Source organism: Cyprinodon tularosa, unplaced genomic scaffold (genome assembly GCF_016077235.1).
Source record: "Cyprinodon tularosa strain WSP-4 unplaced genomic scaffold, ASM1607723v1 ctg628, whole genome shotgun sequence".
In the NCBI taxonomy this organism is placed as follows: Eukaryota; Metazoa; Chordata; class Actinopteri; order Cyprinodontiformes; family Cyprinodontidae; genus Cyprinodon; species Cyprinodon tularosa.
Window position 1 is genome coordinate 45,605 of NW_024039372.1, and position 24,969 is coordinate 70,573.

At 39.3% G+C, this 24,969-nt stretch overlaps 1 protein-coding gene across 1 annotated transcript in view; it reads left to right on the forward strand.

Annotated features, from left to right (window-relative positions):
- LOC119798499 (slit homolog 1 protein-like) overlaps positions 1 to 6,533 on the forward strand; it is a gene marked incomplete at its 5' end in the record, with an annotated part of 50,768 nt that extends 44,235 nt beyond the window's left edge. The window contains 5 exons of the mRNA XM_038308000.1: positions 1,743 to 1,897; positions 1,988 to 2,199; positions 2,296 to 2,420; positions 2,546 to 2,760; positions 4,344 to 6,533. Coding sequence (XP_038163928.1) covers positions 1,743 to 1,897; positions 1,988 to 2,199; positions 2,296 to 2,420; positions 2,546 to 2,760; positions 4,344 to 4,591 — 955 coding nt within the window. The remainder of the gene's footprint in view (positions 1 to 1,742; positions 1,898 to 1,987; positions 2,200 to 2,295; positions 2,421 to 2,545; positions 2,761 to 4,343) is intronic.
- Positions 6,534 to 24,969: the final 18,436 nt, after the last annotated feature.

Below are 24,969 nucleotides of genomic sequence, written 5' to 3' on the forward strand. Positions count from 1 at the left end.
GGACCATGGTATCCCTGTTCTTAATTGGCCAGCAAACTCTCCTGACCTTAACCCCATAGAAAATCTATGGGGTATTGTGAAGAAGAAGTTGCAATACACCAGACCCAACAATTCAGAAGAGCTAAAAGCCACTATTAGAGCAACCTGGGCTATCATAACACCTGAGCAGTGCCACAGACTGATCGACTCCATGCCACGCCGCATTGCTGCAGTAATACAGGCCAAAGGAGGCCCAACTAAATACTGAGTGCTGTACATGCTCATACTTTTCATGTTCATACTTTTCAGTTGGCCAACATTTCTATAAATCCTTTGTTTTTATTGGTCTTCAGTAATATTCTAATTTTCTGATATGATGAATTTGAGATTTTCATTTGTTGTCATTTGTAATCATCAAAATTAAACAAAATAAACATCTGAAATATATGAGTTTGTATGTAATGTATGAATATAATATACAAGTTTCACTTTTTAAATGGAATTACTGAAATCAATCTATTTTTTCATGATATTCTAATTTTATGACCAGCACCTGTATATCACCTTTGAAATGTGAATACTAAATTCAGTAAGTCACATCAGCACTAGCTGTTTTTTTTTTCTTTCTTTAACTGCGTTTATTGATATTTTAACGCACAGCCCCTTTTTTTCTTAATTTTTTGGGGTCTCCTAATTTTGTAATGGTTCAAAGTTCATTTTCATACTCTTAATGGGTATTTCAAATGTTAGCAATGACAGCAATGTTTATCCTGTTTTAATACTCTCACTTTGGATCTCTGAAGTTTTAAAGAGGTGAAGAAAGTATTTTTTCATGTTGATGTGTAGGTTTATGTTTTTGCAGTTTCATTAGGTCTGAAAATAGGAAAAACCCACATTTAGTTTAATTTTACATGTAATTTCCTTTCCCTAATCTTTGTGTAAAATATGCACTGGCCTTTTGAAAGATGGTATTTTCAGACTCATCAAAAATAAAGGGCATTTAAAAGAGACTTTTCTGTTTTTAATTTGTATCTGCAGTGAATCATTTCAGTGAATTTTAGTTTTATATTGTTGGGAATTTGGCCTGTAATGTCGTGACATTTTCACTTATAAAAGGCAAAAAAAAAAAATCTCATTGACCTAAATTAACACTTTAGCTTGGGACTATATAATGTTTTGAGTAAGGTACAACAGAAAATTGACTTTGTGTTGATTCAGAAATTTAAGTTGAAAAAACTTAAAATAAATTCATGTAACAAAATTACAGCATTTCAATTAGTTTATTCCAAAGTGAATCTATACTTATTTGTAATGTAAAAAATTAGTTTTTTCCAAATTTAAAAATTAAGTTTTAACGAAGTATAAAACTTGTTTATAGTCTTTGTCACAAATTAAAGTTTTACTTGGTATGAATGCAATTTCTTTCTTTGGTTTAAGGTAAAAAATCTATTTCTAGTAAATCAAAATGTATAGTTTCAACCACATCAGAAAGTTAATTTGAGATAAAGTAATAAATTTAGGTGTAACAAATTACAGTAATTTTTTTAAGTTCATCCAAAGTATCTTTTTTTTCAGTGTACCAAAAAGCATCTGAGCTTTAAACTGTCAATTTTACTGAGGTTTTGACATTTAAAGAGCAACAACATCAACCGCAAAAGCCATAAAAAAGGGTCCGATATCTTCTTGTTAACGAAGCGCACCTTTATCATTTGTATGATTGCATTATTGTACATAAACAGATAAATGCTTCCTCCTGTGTGCAGTGCTGAGACGGTGAACGATGGGCTTTTCCACACGGTTGAGCTGGTGACCTTTAATCAGATGGTGAACTTATCTGTGGATGGAGGAGAGCCAACGACTCTGGACAGCCATGGCCGCGGCCTGCCAGTGACAGGAGAGACCCCTCTGTATGTGGGAGGTAGGAGTGATGGACGGACCTCAGACATGAACAACTCGGCTAAATTCATTACAGATCCACAAGTAGAGCCACTTTGGTATGTCTGCCCAGGTATGCCTATGGAGGTTATTCCGACTTCACGAGGACTCTCCTATCAGACCCTCAACACGTCCAGCTTCCAGGGCTGCATCAGGAACCTCTACATAAACCACGAGCTGCAGGATTTCACCCGCAGCCAAATGAAGCCAGGCGTGGTACCAGGCTGCCAACCCTGCCGAGAACTTTACTGCCTGCATGGCATATGCCAACCCAACAGTGCTCAGGTAGCAACACACTACAGAACCAGAGTTCCTCATGAACAATAACATTATTCCGAACCACATGCTAGATTGAACTAAAATATTATGTTTACTTTCCAGGGCCCCCAGTGTCAGTGCCAGGCGGGGTGGACGGGACAGCACTGCGACCAGCCAATCACTGTGGGCCTTAGCGGGGTGGATGTCGTCACCATGGCAAACGGCATCAACCCATGTGAGGGCAACAAGTGAGTATAACATTTTTTTAAATTCATTTTTCTTTTTTTTCAGATGCCATTATACTCAATCAACAAATAAAACCCATTTCAAGATAGTTAAATGGGCTGATGCTCTTATCTTTGTCCACCTCCAGGTGTGTGAAGGGTGAATGCATGGTGTTGGATGCTCAAACCTATCGCTGTGAATGTGAGAAAGGATACAGAGGAGCGCTGTGTAACCTCCAGGAGGAGCCAGCAGGTTCGTGTCAGAGGCTGCAGTGTCTACACGGTCAGTGTCAGAAGACAGGAGATGAAGAGCGCTGCATCTGCGATCAGGGATACTCTGGAGAAAGCTGCAATACAAGTGACGGTAAATTATGAATTACATGCAAGGCGGTACTCTGGATTACTGTTTCTAGTTGGTTTTGAACCATCCTGACTCATTCAGATAATACAATTGCTGATTCTTATTATCAAAATATCATTAGAAATTTTGACAGATTTCTATGCTGGACCCTAAACTTTCCTCTGTATCTGCCTGGAAGTTATAGGGATCCAAAAATCACTGAATGGTGCTCTAAATGTTATAATTTTCATATTAAATTAAGAATTGCTGTGTTTAATATGTAAGAACTCATAATTATTTAAAGTTATATATTATTTTAAGGAATAGTACACCCAAAACATGATTAGCCTTCATTTTCTACTCACCCCCATGCTGAACAACACTCTGGAGTACTTTTTTGATATCTCAAATGCATCTGGACGACTCTGCGGAAACTGCGGCAGACCAAACCAGATGAAAGTGCGCATTCAGCGTCTGCTCTGCCGATAATGCAAGCGTAGAAGAAGAAATGCACTGTTTACCTGTGCAAAGAAAGAAACAACGAAAGAAACATGTCTGATGACTTCAGTGTTGAGGAAGAGCATGAGTTCTTTGCCGAGCTGAATGCGCACTTTCATCTGGTTTGGTCTGCCGCGGTTTCCGCAGAGTTGTGAACTCGTAGGCGCGCGCTTTTAGGAAATCCTATACACTACTGTTTATGATCTAAAAACATTCTAAATGACTTGGTTTCGAGTAAATTCTGGACGCTACCCACTCAGGACACTTGGAATACATTGGACGAGCAGTATGGAGGAATATTGACACGTTTTTTTGTGGACTTTTATGGACCTTTCTGTCTCGGGCGCCATAGACCTCCATTATTTGAATGTCAGCAGACAGCAAGAAGCCTCCCAGATCTCCAGATGCATTTGAGATATCAAAAAAGTACTCCAGAGTGTTGTTCAGCATGGGGGTGAGTAGAAAATGAAGGCTAATCATGTTTTGGGTGTACTATTCCTTTAATGTATTTTTCACCCATAAAGGTTGAAATCTTTTCAATCATATGATAATGAAGGACTGTTTAAAGTGACATTGAAGTATTGTTCAGTTGTTGTAACACATGATTTTAATATATCTGAGATTTTTTTTTATCCTGATGCTAAACGTAAACAGCCTCAGTTAGAAACTGGAGCTCTTTCTTCTTTTGGTCCTCCTCGTCTTCATCACCTCTAATTATTTCATCAACTTACAACCAATCATGGATCCATTTAGCTGATCTCATCCTTTTGAGCTTTAGTCTACTGCAGACACTTTTCTTCCAGTATTTTCTGACTTTTTTATTGTCAGAATTCTGAGAAAAAAGTCTGAATTCTAACTTTTTTCCCATGTTAAACTGAAATAAAATTTAAAAATCAGTTAACTTTTTTTTTTTTTTCCAGTGGCCCTAATCCTCTTCCGTATGATTGTGCTTTTATGAAAAACATTCCAAACATTTAGTCACTGTTTGAAGTTGGAGTGGCCACTCTATTAGCATGATTTGGTGTTTCTCAATTCAAGTACGAGATTTGCTGTGCTTTGAAGCCCGTTTGGACCTGATCTTAACCGTAATGGCGTTCTCTCACCTGCAGAGACCCCATGCAGAGGTGAGCCAGTCAGAGACTACCACCGGCTGCAGCGAGGCTCCGTTCTCTGCCAGACATCAAAACCTTTCTCCTGGGTGGAGTGTCAGGGTCACTGCCGAGCCGAGACCGCCGCCTCCTGCTGCGCCCCTCTGAGGGTCCGGCGGCGGCGTCTTACCTTCGAATGTGACGACGGAACCTCAGTTACGCAGGATGTAGAAAAGCCTGTGGAATGTGGCTGCAAGGAGTGTGTGTAGCTCTGTGGGAGGGAGGTGCACACATTTAGATGCACACCGTGTGAAGTCCAGCCCCCAAACCCAGCTCCAGACGTACACTCGCTGTAGGATTCTACCATGCATTTTGGGTGTTTGTTTTTTTTTTTCGTGTATTTGCACACATTTTTGTAACATAAGACATTTTCTCATCAACCGGTCGACCTCATCCTCATGCTCCTCTTCCTCACCTGCTGTATCAGAACCCGTGTTCTGACTCCCCAACCGTCACACATTATTAATTTACGTGAGTGAGCCCAAGTCCTGCTCCCCATCCAGGAAACCCAAACCTGATTAGACTGGTTTTTACCGCTGCTGTCCAGGATCTGTAATCTGTCATCGTTTATTGCTGTCTCCTGCATTCTCTCCATATTTTCTCTGCAGCATGGAAGTAAGCATCAAGTGTCCAGCTCATTATCCTTCAAGATGCGAGTGAATATGCTAACCAGCGCCAGGTTTCCTGTGGTGTCACACATCTTCTAAAAAATGGTGCACCTCATGTTAGACTGTGACTGAATTCCTGGCGTATGTCCGGCGTTATATGGTGATATTAGCAAAAAGTCAGGCGGACAGAATGCTATGTGGGCGAAATCAGACGTGTTACCCAGAGACGTTTTCCAACATCTGTCTTCTGATGTTCTTTCTTGTGAAGCTGCAGACGATGATGTGAAGACATAGTGGCGTTAAAACTCTCCTCCTGTAAGTCTAGAGCTTGTCTTCCAAAGCGACGTCTTCTGCTCCTGTCTCGCTGAATCAGAAACAAACGGAATCGAAGTAAAATATCCTCACAGTAGTGAGGAGAGATAATCTCCCAGGGGAGAAACATCACACTAAGCTGAACTAATTACACGATTTTTTCTTTCTTTAATGGCCTACCTTACAGTAAAAATAAACATGTTTACAGCCGGGTAAAAAAAAAGATAATTATTTTGTCCTTGTAAAGCAGCAAAAAAAGGAGCTAGATTCTTAATTGACTTACCTTAATGAGCTATAATGCATTCAAAATTCACCTAAGATGATATTGGCCACATGCTGACCTTGAAGACGGTGACTTCGTCCATCTTAATTATACATTTACTCTTTTAGGATAGAGCTTCTGCTGCTTGAGTGCACCCTACAGTGATTTGCAAGGTCATACGTTGGACCTTTTACAAGGAGAATGGTTAGACAGATACACTTTTCCTCCCAAAAGCTACGTAACATTTTGCCATCATGTATATTACTTGTTTGTTTGTGTAATAGATTAAGTGAGTGCTCACTCAATACATCATGACGTTAACTGTTCTTCATCAGGGCCCATTAAAAGGTTTGGCTTCTAAAAGTCGTGCTGTATGACGCCAATTTCTCTTTAAGAGTTATATTTAAAGAGAGCATTCCAAGGAGTTTTCATACTGCTGTGAACCTTGATTATTTACATTAGGAGCAGAGGTATAGGCAGGCCTATTATATCAGTGAGAGCTTTAGCTATGAAACAGGATTTAAATTGAATAACTTTTAAGAAAGACAAGATAACTAGGTTGACATTTTTAGTAGGTTTATTGTGGGGTCTCAGATCTTAGGAATAAACTTATCAGGCTTTAGGTCTCAGTAAAACAAATAAGTTTATTGTTAAAGTATGTGATAAATAAACCAAGCAGGTATTTAAGTTAGCAAAGCTAAGTTTTTATTTTGGTTTCATAGAAAGATTTCTTCAAATGATGGCAGACAAACGTTTCCCTCTTTTCCAGCGAATCCTTTGTGGACAAAGCAAATTTTTCAGGCCTGAACAGCAAAGGTGGACGGCAGTGGCAGAAATTGGCATTAAAAATGTACATGTTCTGTGATTTAAAATAAGGTTTGGGATGTTTTGGGAATTTAAAGTCGTAAGGAAATCATATTTAAATGTCAAATCATTCTGGTTTAAACATGTATATAAATGTGCTCTTTATCAGACTTTAAAAAAAAATTGTTTTAAAGTTTATGTTTTTTTTCATTATCTTATGCAGGCCAGTTAGTTATACGTCAGCTTGTACACCTAAATTCGACCAATCATATATCAACGGTCATCTGGCAATAAAATTTTTTCAGTTATAGCGTCTTGACTCATATGTCGCAGCTAATATACGCAACATTGAAATAAGAAATCAGAATAATTTCCTTTCCCATTGAGTTGCGTCCCAGTGTTCACGGGGATGGACGTCTGTGTCTTCAGCAGGCGTAGAGCTAACAGAACTGGCAGCGTTGCGAGGCGAGGGCTCAAACATGTACGGCTGGAAGCCTTCTACACCAAACCAAGCTTCTGCCGCCCTGGCGTCCTCTTCCACAACATCTTCGTCCCCGCTTTCCTCCTCTAAATAAAACATGGATGACGGAAGAGACTCATCCACGACCTCCGACGCTAAACTCTCCTCCTCTTGCATGTTTCCTCTGTCCATAGCGTTCCTTGACAGTGTCGTTGCTAAGTCACCAATTTAGTGCTACTTGGTCCCAATGGAATTTCCCATTGGGAACCTGCTAGCACTAAGTTGCTAACTGGTTAGCAAGATGCCTCAAAGAAACCGGCCACAACCAAACTTGCTTGCGAACCTTCCGCCACAACAATTCCGCCCCCTTGATAATCGACCAATCATATTCACTTTATTCACTCATGTAAAGTCGGTCACCACTCAGGAGAATTCAAAAATGCAACGGTTGGAACGGGCGCTTCCCTACGACTTTAAGAATTCCCTTAACTTAACAAAAGTGCTTCTTCCTTTTCCTGAAACCTAAGACCAGATACGTTTATCCCCAAGAACTGAGATCTGACTTCTTTCCTGAGACCTGAGAACTTTTCCTTCTGAGAATGGAAAACTTTTTACTTCGAAGAGATGAACTTTTCTCTGAGCTCTGAAAGTATTTCTCCTAAAAGTTTTTCTTAAGAGCTTAGAAGTTTTCTCCTGGGATTTGACGTAGTTTTCCCTACGACTGATAAATGGTTTTCCTCAGACTTGAGAGCCTAAACATTTTTCTGAATCCTTACAAATCCTTACAAAGATGTCAGACCTGACAACTCTTTATCTGAGAGCTGAGACCTTTTTTTCCTGATATTTGAAGTTGTACTAAACTGTGCACCATAATAAACCTCTCTAAGCTCCTATTATACGCCGATAAAAACAGAACAACATAGTTTCCTGATCAGATGTTCCTGAAAACTCCAATCTACCTAAAAATCAAGTATTGTTTCCAAATTGTATTTGGAAAATATCCTTATGACTAAAACGGACTTATTCCATAGTTATTTTATCTCCACTTGTTTTTTCCTTCACTGAATAAATCCACTACAATTTAAAGCAGTTTTTTCTTATCGTTTCAGTGTGAGATTTTGCTAGAGCAGCTTCAAGCTTAATTAACCTTTACCAGAGGGCCAGGAAAGGTGTTTGCTTCATAACAGCAGGAGAGAAAGAGGGCAATAAACCTAAAATCCTGGTGAATGTATAAGAACAATGAAACAAGTGTGTAAATACATCAGATCTTCCTGTTTGCTGTGATTCTTCCAGGAACAACATGCAGCTCATCATTCAGAGCTTCGCCGTAAACCAGCGTCTCATTTGTTTTCTTCCTCCAACGTGCGAGTAAAGCCTGTGAACGATCATGCCAATGCCACATTGAACTGTAGCTTTTCTATACGTAATGTTGTGGTATTTATATGGATGTCAAACTAAAGAGAGTAAAATGAAGGTTTCATTTGTTTTTTTTGTTGTTTTTTTTTAATCCCTGATTATGAACTTAAACTAATGTTAGTATTTGTGAGAAAACTATAGTACTTGTACACAGAGTAACACCCTAACAGATTGTGATGTCGTTATAAGCTTCTTTATAGGCTTTTTCTATTGTGAAGGAAACGTTGGGGGCATCTGTACCTTAACCCTGAGAGTCTCTTCTGATGGTTACTGTTTCATATTTATTTGAATAAAGAGTCGATTATCCTTTTTTTTTTTTGCTTGTCTATCTTTTTTCATGATGACCTTGGGGTTTCTTGTTACTCTGACCTTTGACCTCTCTGGAGCCAGGCTATGCTGAAGGTGGATTGAGGCAAAGGTGGATCTTAGGAACATAAAATATTCTTTTTTATGTTAAATTTCCATAGATTTCCTGTCTAATTTTTTCAGTTTCATCCTTATTTTTCTTCTTCTGTTTCTAAAATGAAAAAGTTGCTCCTGGATCTTCATCAGATGGACGGACAAACACCAGGAATGCGAATTTATAATAATTATATGGCTCATTTTTGTATACATGAAAAGATTTTGCATTAAATTACTTTACAAACTTTCCGGAACCGTGTAGGAACCATGAGAGTGAGTTGGGAAGAACAAGTGAAAGGGGGATGGGAAGGGGTGTAGATGGAGGAGGCTGAGAGACATGTGTGATGCTGATCAAACACAGAAAGGAAGGATGGCTGGAGAAGAGAAGAGAGAGAAAAGGGGGGGGGGGGGGTCCTGCTGGGAGGAGAAGGAAGAGGTGGGGGTAGCTCTCTGAGGCTGAAGCTGTTTAATGAAACAGTGATTTATGCATCCCTCCATAACCATAAAAGATAAAATATACCCCCACCGGCCGTGGTTTTCCTCCCCCACATGCACAGATTCAGAGGCACCGTCCAGCTGGCTCTCCACTGAAAGCTGCTGCATCCTTCCATCACCCCACCTCCACCTCTGCAAACCTTCCTCCACTGCCTTTCCTCCCCCCCTCCTCTCTTCCGTCTCTCAGAGCTTTAAAGGAGGATAAATTCATGACAGCGTCACCGACCCAACCCCCCGATTCTAATAAAGCCTCTACATCTCAGCGAGACGATCCGCCGCACACAAAGAACCTAATTCAAACATAAATACATCATCTGCTTCGCCCCCAGTCAGATGTCATTCTACAGGAGAGTTTTGAAAAGCAAATTAAACTCTATTTATCTTCTACTGATGTACAGGAGTAGTTTTGACAAGTCAAGGAGATCCTGCGCTAACAGTGAATACATTGAAGCATATGTGAAAATAGTTCTATACTGCTGCCGCCTCAAAGAGCAAATGAGTCCAGGGAGCTTTAAGTTAAAAAAAATCAAGCTGTCTTCATCACCTCTTAATGTATGCTCACACATACTGTGTTAATGTAAGCCAAACACCTCCCCAATTTAGCCTACAGGTTTCTGCTGGGGTGGAAAATTCTGCTGCGTCGGCTGAGATGAAAAAAAAAAAAACTCCCTAACATAAGTTTAAAAAATTTAATCTCCAGAACACAAAGAGATGGCTTGCTGAACAGACGAGGACCTGATTTTACAGAATCTCTGCTTTTTTAAATTCCCTTTTTAGATGCGATTTGTGATCTTGGTGCAGGCATGTCCAAAGTCGGTCCTCGATGGCTGCCGTCCGACAGGTTTTCAGGGTTTCTCAGCTTCAGCACAGCTGATCCCCATGACTGCGGTTCAGCAGAAGCCTGTTAGTTAACAATGGAAATCCTCCCTTAAGAAGGCCTGTTTTAAGGCCCTGTCACACCTTGACGTTTTAGCCAATGTTTGCCTAGCCTCGTGAGACCATCCTGATCTCGCGAGCTTTCAAGGTTTCACTCGCAGATCAGTCTGGCTACTTTCCGTTAAAGAAAATTTGGAGCCGTTCACCAAACGAACGTCCAATCAGCGTTGGCTTTGAGGCGGGTTGAGGTGTGACGCAACGAGAATCGCAACAGTTTAGTCTAAAGAACATGGCGGCTTCAGCCGATGAAACTAGCGTTAGCGTGGCTATCGAGCAAGTTTTATCGGAATCATAGAGTATTTCTTCACTGAAAGAAGAGCAAAACACTGCTCTGGAGGCTTTTCTCAGAGGAAAAGATGTTTTTGCTCTTCTCCCGACTGGTTTCTGCAAGAGTAACAGGCTGTTAGTACGTCATATGCTTCGTTGATCTGATTGGTTTATTTGGCCCGTCTATCACCAACATAGGCCAATCAGCTAACCAGTATTTTCGCCCCTTCCCAAAATTACTTCAACGGAAGGTTTCCAGATGGATATGCGGAGCAAATCCATCTGGCGAAGTCAGGTTAATGTTTGCCTGACGTAAGAAAAATCTGGCAAAAACGCTGGCATACGTTGAATAAGTTCTTGGTTTGTTTTGTATAAGTTATTAGCACGCTGAAGCACACTGGCACACGTCAACATATATACGTCGAGAAATTTTGAACATGCATAAAATTTCCCGGCGTATGCCGCCGTATGCTATATGTTGGCCATAAGTTACAGGTAAGTTATCTGATTGCTGACATTGTTAATTGTAAATTACTCATAAGTCGTAGCCTAGCTTATCCAAAACATATGAGTAACTTGTGCATAACTCTTGCGTCAAGAACTTCTCTCCAATGCATATCAACGTATCTGACGCGTTCCAGACTTCCAGCTTCTGTTTAATGGCGTATTGACAGCATTTTGGTATAAAGGGGATTCTTTGAAGGAAACCGTCAGCTCTCCTCCAGACTTCATCTGGGGAGTGGTGGCCTTGTGGTTAGGGCATAGAGCTTGGAATCCTGAGGTTCTGAGTTCGAGCCCCACTCCCACAGACTGCCACTCTGGGTCCCTGAGCAAGACCCTTAAGCCCACTGCTCCCCAAGGGGATGGGTTATATGCAGAGAATTCCTTTTGTTGCTCTGTACTTGTGACAGTGGAATGACAATAAAGTTTATTTCTATTCTATCATAAGGTAAGCGAGAAGGTGAGTGTCATGGAACTTCCCTGCATTCACGGCCATGCCTGAAAACGTTTTTTTTTCTTTTTATTTATTTATTTTCTTTTTTGGGGTGGGCGGTAAACAGCAGCTAGGTTAACACCACCATCAAAGAAATTTGATGGTGGTGTTAACGGCTCAGCTGAGAAACCTTTCGGACAATACCAAGGTATGACTGGTGTCCTTAGTGGGTCTGACTTGGCACCATTGTGGGACTAGAGATCTGCACTTCCCTGCTAAAACAGAAGGCCAAGGTTTAATAAAAAGTTGTAAATATACATTTAACATCATACTTCTCTAGTTTATCTATCATTTTCGTTTATCATAATGGCATAAAGGTTTCACAAAATCACAACGAAAGCTTTACCTAGTCCATGCACAGCAGACATGTTTGTCTTTGCTTTTTACTGTTTAATTTTAACGTTTTTTTTAATATAAAAAGGTATAAAAATGCTTTCTTTTTGGTTTTATCAAAAGTAGAATAAAATTTTGCATTCAAATATCTGCTTTTTCTGTTCACCAAAAAACAATCCAGTTTAGACTGAATTTGTCAAAATCTTTTGGATTTTTACAACAAACAAATCTGCTGTTCAGATTCCATAAAACCTGTGAAATAAATCTATATCTTAGCACACATAGAAGCAAATGCCATTTTAACTGTAATCATCTGCTAACTATTAGCCTGCTAAATTATCTTTGTTGAGATTTTTTCTTTTCTATATTGGGAGAAGGAATTTCAACAACACTGGCGGAGTTGGATTGCACCGTGAAACATTAAGTACAATATCGAATATGGCTTCTCCGCATAAGAATAAAGTGGAGGATATAAACTATTAGCAAACATAGTCTTCTGAAAACCCAGATTTTAACATGTTGCTTTTGTATCTTTATAATTTTGTATTGAATTGCCCGTAATTGGAATTGATGTCAGTCTATATTTTCAGCTTGATTTCAACCTGCTACTGTTTCCTCTCTCTCCTGGATAACCTGAAATACTCTTCTATTTTTGGCACTAGTGGTTATTATTCTTTAGCACTTGTGAAAATTATCAACCAGAGAGAGAGAGAGAGGAAGACATGCAGCAAAGGTCAATGGCTGGAGCTCAATCCAAATAACTAGAATTGCTAAGGAGGCTTAAGCCTCATCAGAAATGCCTCACCACCATAATAGGTGCTATCCAAATAGTGCTGGCAGTAAGGAAGGAGCTAGGACAAGGAAACGGGATGCTTCCTTGTGCAAATGCAGTTAGCATAGGGACCTCCTGATATCTCTAGTTGCCGCTAGGAACTATACGGTTGCCCATAATCCTTTGCGTGACGGACCGTCCAGGCACAACAAACCTCACAGAGTGTAAAAAATACTTGTACTGTGTCACACATACACATATACTCTTACCGTATTTTCACGACTATAAGGCGTACCTAAACGTCTTTTTTTCCCCTCAAAATGTGGGGTGCGCCCTATGGTGCGGTGCGCCCTATCTGCGGACGTTGTTGAGACCACCATGAGTATGTGAGAACCTTAAAGGGGGAAGTGTGGGCGTGGCTTGTGTATAAAAGAACAGGTATGTGCTTTATGCAGAACATTGTTGTCTTAACAACCCTGGAAATGGCAAAGAGACACGCCTATGAAGCCCAGTTTAAACTGAAGGCTATCAGCTACGCAGAGGAAAATGGAAATCGAGCAGCTGCGAGAGAATTCAATATAAATGAATCGATGGTTCGCAAGTGGAGGAAGCTGGAAAACGAACTCCGACTGGTGAAGAAGACGCAGCTGAGTTTCCGCGGACATAAGGCGAGGTGGCCCGAGTTGGAGGAAAGACTCGAGCGGTGGATCGTGGAGCAAAGAACAAGTGGGGCCAGCGTTTCAACGGTCACTGTTCGACTAAAAGCAGTAAAGCTGGCGGAAGAAATGAAAATTGAAAATTTTCAAGGAGGTCCATCGTGGTGCTTCCGTTTTATGAAACGGTGCAATTTTTCCATCCGGACCAGGACTACAGTTGCTCAGCGACGTCCGGCGGATTATGATGAAAAGCTGGCGAGCTTCCACTCTTTCTGCAGCAAACACATCGCTGACAAAGTCATCCAGCCAAGCCACATCACCAACATGGACGAGGTGCCGCTCACTTTCGACATCCCGGTGAATCACACCGTGGAGAAGAAGGGGACCAGCACTGTAGCGATACACACAACGGGGTATGAAAAGGCATTGTTTACTGTTGTGCTTGGCTGCCAAACTTAATTCAACAGCAGCCTCTGGGCCGCGGCGCATCCGGGCTCACCTCCGCAGGTGTTTTTTCATCTAAATAATCTAAATCTTTTTAAGTGAGAAAGTCCACCTGAAAATTTAATCATTGCAGTCAGTTCATCCAGATTATTATCCTGCCTATGTTTTAAGTTAATTTATGCGTCAATAAACGAAGAAGAAGGGGAAACTGACATGTCGGATTTAGCGCAGCTGTTTAATTCAGAAACAGAGGATGAGGACTTTGAGGGGTTTGATTAATACTCTGTAATAAATACTTGAATAAAGCACAATCATACTCAGTTTTGCTCCAGCTCTATTTTTCTACCTGAAAACTTAATTCAACAGCAGCCTCTGGGCCGCGGCGCATCCGGGCTCACCTCCGCAGGTGTTTTTTCATCTAAATAATCTAAATCTTTTTAAGTGAGAAAGTCCACCTGAAAATTTAATCATTGCAGTCAGTTCATCCAGATTATTATCCTGCCTATGTTTTAAGTTAATTTATGCGTCAATAAACTGTATCAGAGGAGTAATCACAGCCCTGTGTCATCAGCGATGTGTCTCTCACGGCCGGTTCCCAGGTTTGAATAATACTTTGTAATAAATACACCTTGCAGCTTTATTTGCTGTGATCAGTGGGAATAAAGTAGTTTTAATATGTTTTTAAGTGGGAAAATCCACCTGAGATGACATGTACCTGTATATAAAAAACGCGCCCTATAGTCCGGTGCGCCTCATGTGTGTGTTAAATACAGAAACGGCACACATAACTGAGACTGCGCCTTATGGTCGTGAAAATACGGTACATTTTTTATGGGGATTATAAAGAACAGCTTCAGCCGTTCATCACATCTGGATAACTTTTGTTTTTTTGTTTTTTATTTTCCCGGAAGATTGTCCTGTGCTAATAGGACCAGCATCATTAATGTCTCCCACATAATGACGCCCTAGGATTTCAGTTTTGAGGTACAGAATCAGAATCAGACATTTTTTAATTATCCCAGAGGGAAATTACAGACCCAACCAGACATTCTCTTAGACAACCAATTTAAAGCTTTCTTCTGTTTTTATGATTGAGGTCAAAACTGATTAGAATGTGACCTTAAGTTTCTTTATGTAGAACAGAGCAATGCTATGCTTCTCCCACTGCCTCTATGCTGCATCTGTTGGTTACATTAAATTCAATCAGTTTATTAATTTAGCACCAATTCACTTCACCAGATCATACAGCCAAAGTGATCCAAAGTAACTAAGGAAAACCAATTGATTGCATTGACTCGTCAACTCAAAGGCAAAACTCACACTAAGCATGCTTGCAGCGACTGTGGAGAGGAAAAACAGGAAGAAACCTCCAGCATCTGCAGAGGGCCGACTGGGGTTCAAGGAGACAGAAGCAGACATAGAAAAACAAGCAGAGATACAACTATAAACCAGATCCACAGGCACAGCCTGTGAAGCAGGAACAGAAATGGTCAGCAAGCACCTGTGAGTGCTTCTTCCTTAGACATAGCCTTAATAAAAACTACAAAGCTTCAAAGCAATTCAGATTTAATAGCTTGAAAATATCATCAGTGATCAAAGCATTTCAGTTGTGGTACGGAAAGTGAAGGAGACTTCCTGTTGGTCTCATTAAGGGAAGGTGGCTTTAAAACAGGGGTTGGGAAACAAGAAGCTTGAACCAAAATAACTGACCAGTGTGATATACCTCTGTTGTTTTAGAGATTAACAGTAAGAAAGGAAAACTTCTGAAAAATAAACAACTGAATTGTAGGCATGTTGTAGTTTTTTTGCAGAAGTCTGCGTATGAAGATAAATATGGCATCGCATAATCTTAGATATTATTATTTCAAAAGCAGAAAAAAAACGGACTGTTTTCTATTTAAATGACAGGGATATGATCTCTTATACATATCAGAGATGTTTTTGCTGTGATGCAGTAAAACTAAGATGATAACACTATGAAAATCTCCTTCACACAAAGCCAGAGAAGCTGGCCTTTTCTAAAATGTTTTCTTTTTCTTTATTCACCGCACTGTTAATTCATTTACATTATTTTAATCTAACACCTACTGCTTTCATCTTCTTATCTCTGCTTTTTGTTCCTGATTAGAGTGAGTAATAAAACAGGCCTTGCATGTTGTTCCACCTAATACCAGCAGGTGGCAGTAAGCTACTCCTGCTCCAGGGTTTCTAATGCTGGATTTCAACCTCTTCACTTTATTTATTCTATATTGCCCTTCATCTACTCTCCTCTTTCTCTTTTTTCACATCCTCCTAAACCCCTTGTTGATTCATCTTGTTTGTCTTTTTATCAAAGCTCTCTCTTCTTCTTCTTCTTTAATGTTTCTCTCATTTTCATTTTAATCATATCTTTTATCTTTATTATTATTATTATATTTTACTTTGCTTATTTAATGTTCTCTTTCCTTTCTCTTCATTTTTTTATCTGCTTTCCTTCTCAGCTTGCCTTTTTTTTGTTAGGTTTTCTCTTTTTTATTTTCTTTGCTTCCGTCTTTGTATTTTGCTTTAACATCTTTTTTTTCTTCTCCTCTTGTTTTAGCAGCTCTTCTCAGAGTGGATCTCTGGCAAAGAGAGCACCAGGGCATGTTCCCACAGACGGATTACATTTAGAATATAGAGATTAACACAATACCTCATAGAGATAATCAAAAAAATCCACTTAGGATTCTCCTCAGGTGAAATTCGGCCTATGTTGAAACTTGACTAAGAAGGAAAAACGTGGTAAACATCAACCTATAAGCCTAAAATAGGATGACTTTTTATGTCGTTGCTCAAACTTGTGTTGATAGTTTCTGCAACAGATTCAGCAATTTGTTTGCATTAAGAAAAACTTTAAGGGAACCTGTTTGTGTTCCCAGCACATTTGCAAAGGTTCCCGTACAGATCTTCTTCTGCATGTTTGTAAAGAATAACGGGAGATCTTAAAAGCTTAAATGACACAAACACATTATTAACTTATTAACACATTATTAACTGCAGGAAACCCCAAAGCAGATCTCTGGATCTATCTCCACTTTTTTATCAATTAGATTTTATTTCCATGTCAGGTTGCAGGCTCCTACCTATGGAGTTCAGTTTGTTCTGTTATTGTTGAAAGTAAAGACCACATTTTGTAAATGAATATTTAAAAGAAATATGTAATCAAGAAATGAAGCTTTGAAAGACTTAATTTAAAAAGGATTTTAGAATCACTTTTCTGTTTTGTTGGTTTTAATTTTTTTTAATTATCTATCATTTTGTTCATATTATATATATATTTAAATCTTTTTATTTTTTGTTTCTCCCATTCAAATGAAGTCTTACAGATTAAATTCTTTTCAAACTGCATTTTATAAACCTCTATGGGTGGAATTTCCTCTGGTTTAAGGATAGAAAACGTATTTCTATCAGCTGGATTTGGGGAACAACATTTTAATTTTTTTAACGTGAGCGTTTTTATTGGGTTGTGATGTGAAGAGAATGTGACCTTTAAAACTCAATTTGAAAAGAGAGAAAGTTGAAAATAAAAATTGGAAATAAAAAAACTGGAAATACGGTAACACGTAAAGAAGTTTGTCAAAAGTTTCTTTTCTGGATTGCATAACAAAACAAACAATAACAAAACAAAATTCACTCCATGCTTATTTTCTGCAGACTAAGGTTAAACATGGCTGCTTCTCTGATCGATGCCCCAATCCTATCAGTTTGGGTAGATTGTTGTAATAACTTGGAAAGACTTACACAGAGAAAAGAAGCAATTGGAAAGATTTTATTGACATGAATGAAATAAATTTTTTGGCACTCAGTCCAGGCAGAAGACATGATGCGGTGAGCTCACAGGAGCTTGGATCAATAATTTAGGAAGAGAATAAGAGTAGTCTTCCCCTCTGGGCCCGCACCCTGCTGGAGGAAGACAGAGGATGAATGGGTCTAAGAGTAGCTTAAAGGGCCGGTTAACCTCCCACAGCAGTGTGTCGCAGTGAGATTGTCGCACAATGCCCAATGTTGAAGCGTGGTCTGCGCTATGTTATTCCACGCCACAACGCAAAAAGGCCAATCAGGAACTAGCTGTGGGTCTAGATACGGTCGAGGCGGTGAGGAAGTGGCGGCAAGTTTGTGCGACAACGGAGGGACATGAGTGCGAAAAAGAGCGGAGATCCAGGTGGAAAAACGGTCCCAGCGTTCTCGTGCACCTCGCTCTTCTAGCTGGTCCAACTTCAACAGTCGTTTTCCACAATGGCGGTCATACAAACAAAACAAACCGGTTATTTACCAAACAGGAAATACACACAGGGCCGGATCTATCAAAGGTTTGCGTGTATAAAAACGTGATCTATTTCAGTGCGCACGCTAAAAAATGTACAAACTGATCTATCAACAGTGTGCTGAAAGGATTTGGTCTTTAAAACGTGCTAAATAGCGCCTCTTATCCATTTAGTACTTTTTCTGCAATGAATATGCAATATGGGGCGTTTACACGCAAAAGTGCGTCTTGTGGGAGGAGAACATGTAAATATATTAATTAGGCACTCGCAAAGTGCTTTATCAAACCTGAAAGCAATTTTGCTAACGGCATCTGACTCTATATTTAACACGTTTCAAAAGAAGGTGCAAATAGTCTGTATGCGTAATTGCGTAATCGCAAGAAGGAGACATCGAAATGAAGCAAGGAGACGCAGAGAACACATTTTTTCACTCCGTGTGAATATTTTTAGAATGAACGAGGAAACGATCATCAAAACATATGATATATATATATATATATATTTTTTTTTTTGGAGGGGGTGGGGGTGTCACTGTAAGATTTAAATTTCTTAATGCACTAGTTTGTACAAACTACAAACTACTTTGCCGCAAACCACAAAACGCGCAAAACCATCATTTAAATAGGGCGTCTCCAACAGTTTTGCACCTGCCACCAGTTACGCAATCACTCTTGTTAAATCACCCGCAAACCATGGTTCAGCCCCTCGTGCAAAATTCCAGTTTGCGAGCGCAAATTACTGCACGCAAAATTGGATCTTGATAAATCCGGCCCATAGTGTAGAGCGGATATAGATTTGACCAATCAGAGGCCTCCTGTCTGCAGCACTGTCTGTGGTCACCTACAATTTTGGTGCAGCAGAATGTCTGCGAGAGAGGTGGAGGCACATTTGCATTCACTGCAACACACACACAGACAATCTGGTTTCTGAGAATATGTCAGCCTTAAGAGTGAGGGATGTTGACTTAGACGTTTCTTCCTGGGTCTGAGGTGATTTCAACCTGGAGAGACTCAAACAGACAAAGAAAATGTGTTTAGAAAAGTTTATTTGGTGTGAATGAACAGTTCTTTGGCACTGTGGCCCTGCAGGAGACTTGATGCTGTTTGATGAACAAATTGCATGAATAGCTTAGGAGGTCTATAGTATCTTGCTCCAGGTCGGAAAGCCATAGGATAGTGGGAACCTATTAAAAACCTCTGACTGCCATCAGTATGCAATGTAGGTGAAGAGAATGCAGGTGAAGCGTCTTTCCCAAGGACACAAAGGCACTAAAACCTGGAGCCGGGGCTCGAACCGACAACCTTCAGGGCAAACTCCTTCATCGAACGCCACTGTCAGATTAGCATTCGTGGATCAGAGTGAGAGTTTACCACCAGGAGTTAAGTTTGTAGCACCACCTTTGAAATTTAATTGCACTCCACACTTTTCAGGTCTTTATTCAAAGAAAATATATATTCTTAAAACAATTTTTCTCAAACATTACAATCATGCACTATTTAAAATTATCTGGTATTTAAGGATTAACAGCTTTTCTTTAAGGAACAATATATTTCCGTTATATATAATTAAATAGAATATCTGTAATAACATCGTTCCATCGTCGATCTGCTGTAATATGAGCTCCTCTCATCTTCAGGTTCAAATCCATCTTTCAAAGGAAGGAAATATCAACACATGAAGCAGAACATATTTACCACAAGAGGAGCAACAAAACAATAGTCCACTGTCTCCTCTAACAACAGGGCCTTATGGAGCCTATAGGCACCGTAAAGAGCTCCCTCTGTCCGTCTGTCACTGGCTATCATTCCCTGCAGAGCGACGTCCATCAGTTCAGTAGGAGCTGGAATCCTTTACTCATATCTGACCTCCACACTGACCAGGTCCACTTGAGAACACCTTCGATTCTCTTCTGCTCCAGCACCTCCATGGTACGGTCTCAGTGAAACTGAGCTAACAGTGTTAGCCTTAGGGTTCAGGTCCTCAAAGCAAACTGTGCTGCACCCCCATCCATGCAAATATCATCACTAATACATCTTAAAGGAATAGTACACCCAAAACATAAATAGCCTTCATTTTCTACTCACCCACATGCTGAACAACACTCTGGAGTACTTTTTTGATATCTCAAATGCATCTGGAGATCTGGGAGGCTTCTTGCTGTCTGCTGACATTCAAATAATGGAGGTCTATGGCGCCCGAGGCAGAAAGGTCCATAAAAGTCCACAAAAAACGTGTCAATATTCCTCCATACTGCTCGTCCAATGTATTCCAAGTGTCCTGAGTGGGTAGCGTCTATAATTTACCCGAAACGAAGTCATTTAGAATGTTTTTAGAGCATAAACAGTAGTGTATAGGATTTCCTGAAAGCGCGCGGCTGCGCGTTCACGAGTCTACGGAAACCACGGCAGACCAAACCAGATGAAAGTGCGCATTCAGCACGGCAAAGAACTCATGCTCTTCCTCAACACTGAAGTCCTCAGACATTTTTCTTTCGTTGTTTCTTTCTTTGCGCAGGTAAACAGCACATTTCTTCTTCTACGCTTGCATTATCGGCAGAGCAGACGCTGAATGCGCACTTTCATCTGGTTTGGTCTGCCGCGGTTTCCGTAGACTCGTGAACGCGCTTTTAGGAAATCCTATACACTACTGTTTATGCTCTAAAAACATTCTAAATGACTTCGTTTCAAGTAAATTCTGGATGCTACCCACTCAGGACACATGGAATACATTGGACGAGCAGTATGGAGGAATATTGACACGTTTTTTGTGGACTTTTATGGACCTTTCTGTCTCGGGCGCCATAGACCTCCATTATTTGAATGTCAGCAGACAGCAAGAAGCCTCCCAGATCTCCAGATGCATTTGAGATATCAAAAAAGTACTCCAGAGTGTTGTTCAGCATGTGGGTGAGTAGAAAATGAAGGCTAATCATGTTTTGGGTGTACTATTCCTTTAAGCTTGTATTTGTTGCAAAATGACAACAGGTTAAAAGATAATCTCATTCGCAGACCCGTCTGGGACGCAGTGGTCGCTCGTTTGCATATTTTCTAAACGTATTTAGAAATCCGTTTGGATGGGTGGAAACTTTCCGCTTTCCCTAATGACTCTGTTTTACATACTGAGAAGTTTGCTGAGGTGCTGAGCTAATGGTATCCCACTTATTCTTCAGTTTAATTTATAATGGTGTGAAAAGCTTGAGGAAAAGACATCGTGTTGCATTATAAATGTGCTTTGATTTGAATGGAATAAAATGTTCTTCCTCCGCTCTGTCAACAAGTCTTCCCTGCATTGAAAGCTGTGGAAATAAGAGCAGAATGAACCAATCAGATGATATCGTATCGAGGAGAAGCTGTTGCAGCCAATAGTCTCTATCTCACCACAAAGTCACTTAAATCACTTAAATAAAAAATAAAAATGTCAGCAGAGTGATATCTATATTATGTGATACAGTTTTACACACAGATTTATGGACAGTTTGTTAAAAAATAAGGATGAAAATTGGCCTGCACTGCAAAAAATGGAAATCTAATTAAGTCATTTTTTCTTAAAATAAGTGCATTTGTTCTTGAACTGAGGAGGTAAAAGAGACATTTTGCCAGTGGAACAAGACAATTTACACTTAAAATAAGAAAACACAATTGCATTGTCTCATTTCAAGTGAATATTATCTAATTATCTTATTTTAAAGAGTAAAATGACTCATTCCATTGGCAAACTATCTCATTAACCTACTTAGATTAAGGGTGAATACACTTAATTTAAGACATTTTTAGTTATTTCTAGATCGTTTTTGCAGTGCATGACCTGTTGGGTGATATAAATTAAAGGAATAAACCAAAGCGGTAGAAAAGACCCCAACTGGTCTGTGATCCACTACTGAGGAGCTGATAAGAACATCTCCGTTTCTAATTATGGAATAAAAAATAAATAGGAAATATAGGACAGGTCAAAAATAATATGACTAAAGGTTTGTTAATTTTTGAAACTCAGGGCCCCGGTGGGCTGCAGGGGCCAGAAAAAAAAAAGCTATGATTCATCCCAGCCTCCTACCATCCTGTCTTCTGTCTGCTAATATAACCAAACGCTTCTGTCTTCATTTAGATTTATTTGTTAAACTGCATGTATATCTCCTCTTCTGTTCTTTCTTCCTTTATATTTTTCATCTTTTCTGTCACCTGTTGTTTCCATATCTTCCTCTCTCTCACATGCAGGCCTTCTCTCTCCTTTTTCTTCTTTGTTTTCTTATTTCCTGCGTTACTCTAGTTGTTCTTTGATTTTCTTTAATCTCCCTTCCTTCCTCATCCTTCTGGCCCCACACTTCCAGTCGTTCCTCCTGTTATTACCTCCTACGCTCATCTCATCTCACGTTATCTCTGTATTTTGTACCCTTCCCCCTCTCCTGTGGTTTACTTTCTGTTTACTTCTCTCTTATTTTGTTTCCACTTCTTTTTTGCTTGCTGCCCTCTTATTTCCCCCGTTAGTTTTTTTTTATTTCTGTTCCATTTCTTCTGCTTCTTTCTCTCCTTTTCTTGATTTCTTTTTCTCTCCACTTCTTATATTTTTGATTCCACACTGCTCACTTTGTTTCTTTTCAATGATTACATCTTATTGCATCTTCTCTCCCTCCTCATCACCAAACCTGTCATATATTCCTCCTCTTCCCTCAGATGTACTATTTATTTCTGCACACAGATACTTTTTTCCCCCTGATTTCTTCTGTTTTTCTTTTTTCAATTTAAAACATTGTTAAAAATATGGGTATAAAATAATGCTTGTAGATTTTTATTGAATTTTCTCATCTGCTCTAATCTATACCCTTTTTTCCTTTCTTTAAAATATAGTCTATATATCGTCCAGATATTTTATGCATTCAGTTATTTCTTTGTAATAATGTTTCACATTATTCACCTCTTCTCTCTTTCTTTTATATTAAATCTGTATCTTGAAATCATTATTTTATCTCTTTTCTTCAATTCTTCTTGGATTTTATAATCATTCTTCATTGAGTTGGTTTTAATTGCATCTTTTCTTCTAATTTGCTAAATAACAAACTTTCATTATCAATCCTTTTAAATTTTTTCTGCCTCCTTTATTTCTTTTCTTTGTCTCCACAAGCTCTTCTTTGTCACCTTCTCCCCCACTCACACTCACTCGCGGTGCGTCTCCTCATCCTCTTCTTCGCTGTGATGCTCTTCTAGCTGTGGAGCAGATGCCATTTTATTAGTATGATTATACTTAGCGGTCTCTAGGTGCTCGTTGGATCTCATGTAGAACCTCTAGAGGCCCCTGTGTGGCTAAAACACACACACACACTCAGGCCCCCCGCTCCTGTGCTGCCACTATACCTCTAAGATAGTGTTAATGCTGGAGGAAAGTAGAAGGAAAAATGAGGACAAAAAGGACAAGAGGGTGGAGGGAAAAATTAAGAAAATTAGGAGGAGAATGGGAGGAGAAGAGACGGATGGGAAAGAGGTTGGCCATTAAGGGGGACGACAAAAAGCGACGGGGGAAGAGGGATGGAAGCGCCAGAGGCAAACTGAATTTTTCAGACAGCTTTTAAAAGAAGGTAAAACTTCCAAGGTGACCCGGCAGGATTTACTAAAGCGGGAGAAGGGTGTGAGGGAAACAGGTTTTCCATCAGTCTGCTACAGAAAACTGGTTCAGTCACCTTTTTATTAGATTTGTGTTTTTTTTTTTGGTGCTATCAAGCTTTAATGAGGCTCGTCTGGAAGAAGTCTGGGTTTTTTTTTCAGGCTGCAGACCAGCAGAGCCGCTCTGTTCTGTTCTGGATGCGCAGGAAGCTCAGCAGTGATTATTTATATGGGGCCAACAAAAACATCCGTTTAAACTCTATGGGGTGAGAAAATGGCCAAATAAAAAAGAATTTGATCATCTAAATCAATAAAATAGATTAATTTTAAGAAAAGAATCAGAAATTTACAAGAGGAAACCATGAATGCATAATTATTAATAAAATTTTTAAGTAGAAATCAGAAATTTAAAAAGATTAAACGACACATTTTAAAAAGAAAACCAGATTTATAATTACAAATCACATTTCTAGAAGTACAAATCACTAATTTTCAAGGCATTATTATAAATCGTCGTGTTCTTTTCACTATTCCCAGGATCAACACAGATCTTGGCAAAACATCATTTTCCTATGCAGCACCATGGTCGTGGCACAATATTCAAAACTCCCTGCAATTACGGACTCTTATTCCGCTACATCATTTTAAATCACAATTGAAAACCGCTTGCACAGAGAATTGTAACTGTTATTCTAGAGTCTAGTTTATGATTGATTTTATTATGTTGTTTTTATGTGTTTTTATATGTCTTACTGTACTGCTGCCTCTTGGCCAGGTCTCCCTCCAAAAAGAGATTTCATCTCAAAGGACTTCTTGGTAAAATAAAGGTAAAATAAAAAATAAAAATTGGCAAGATCAAATCATAAATCTACAAAAACAAGTAAAAAATATTTAAGAACAAACCAAAAATTTATCAGAATAAATCAAATTGACAAATACAAATCACAAACTTTTAATGAAGATACAGAAATGTTTGCGTTGGGGGGCGTGGGGTTGGGTCAGGGGCAAAGTGCATGATGACTCAGATCAAATCCTGGCCTGTTGACCTTCACCGCATGTCTTCCCCTTCTCTGAAATCACATTTCTTGTCTGAATAGTTTTAAAAATAATACAATAAAGGCAAATAGAGCCTAACAGTAATCTGAGTAATTTGAGTTTTAGAAATATAGAATTATGAACATGTGTTTAAAATTGGGAACAAATAGAAATCGTAAATCTAATAATGAATTCCATTTAAAAACGTATATGTCTATTTTTATGTTGTTATTGATAGCTATCTTACTCCATTAAACCTTTATTGTGTGAACTTATCAATACAGACATAAATCAATATTAGTTTTGTTACATAAATATGATTTAATAGGTTGTTTCCACGTTGCGTCACACAGCAGATGGAGGGCAGGAAGTAAAGCAGCTGAGATTAAATAAATATCCTTATTTTGTGCTGTTTACACCTGCCTTAATGATTTGAACAGATAAAAGGCAAAAGTATATTTATGGAGTGCCAAAGGTTTCTGTTTGTTAAATAAAGTATGAAAAACTGCAGCTGCAG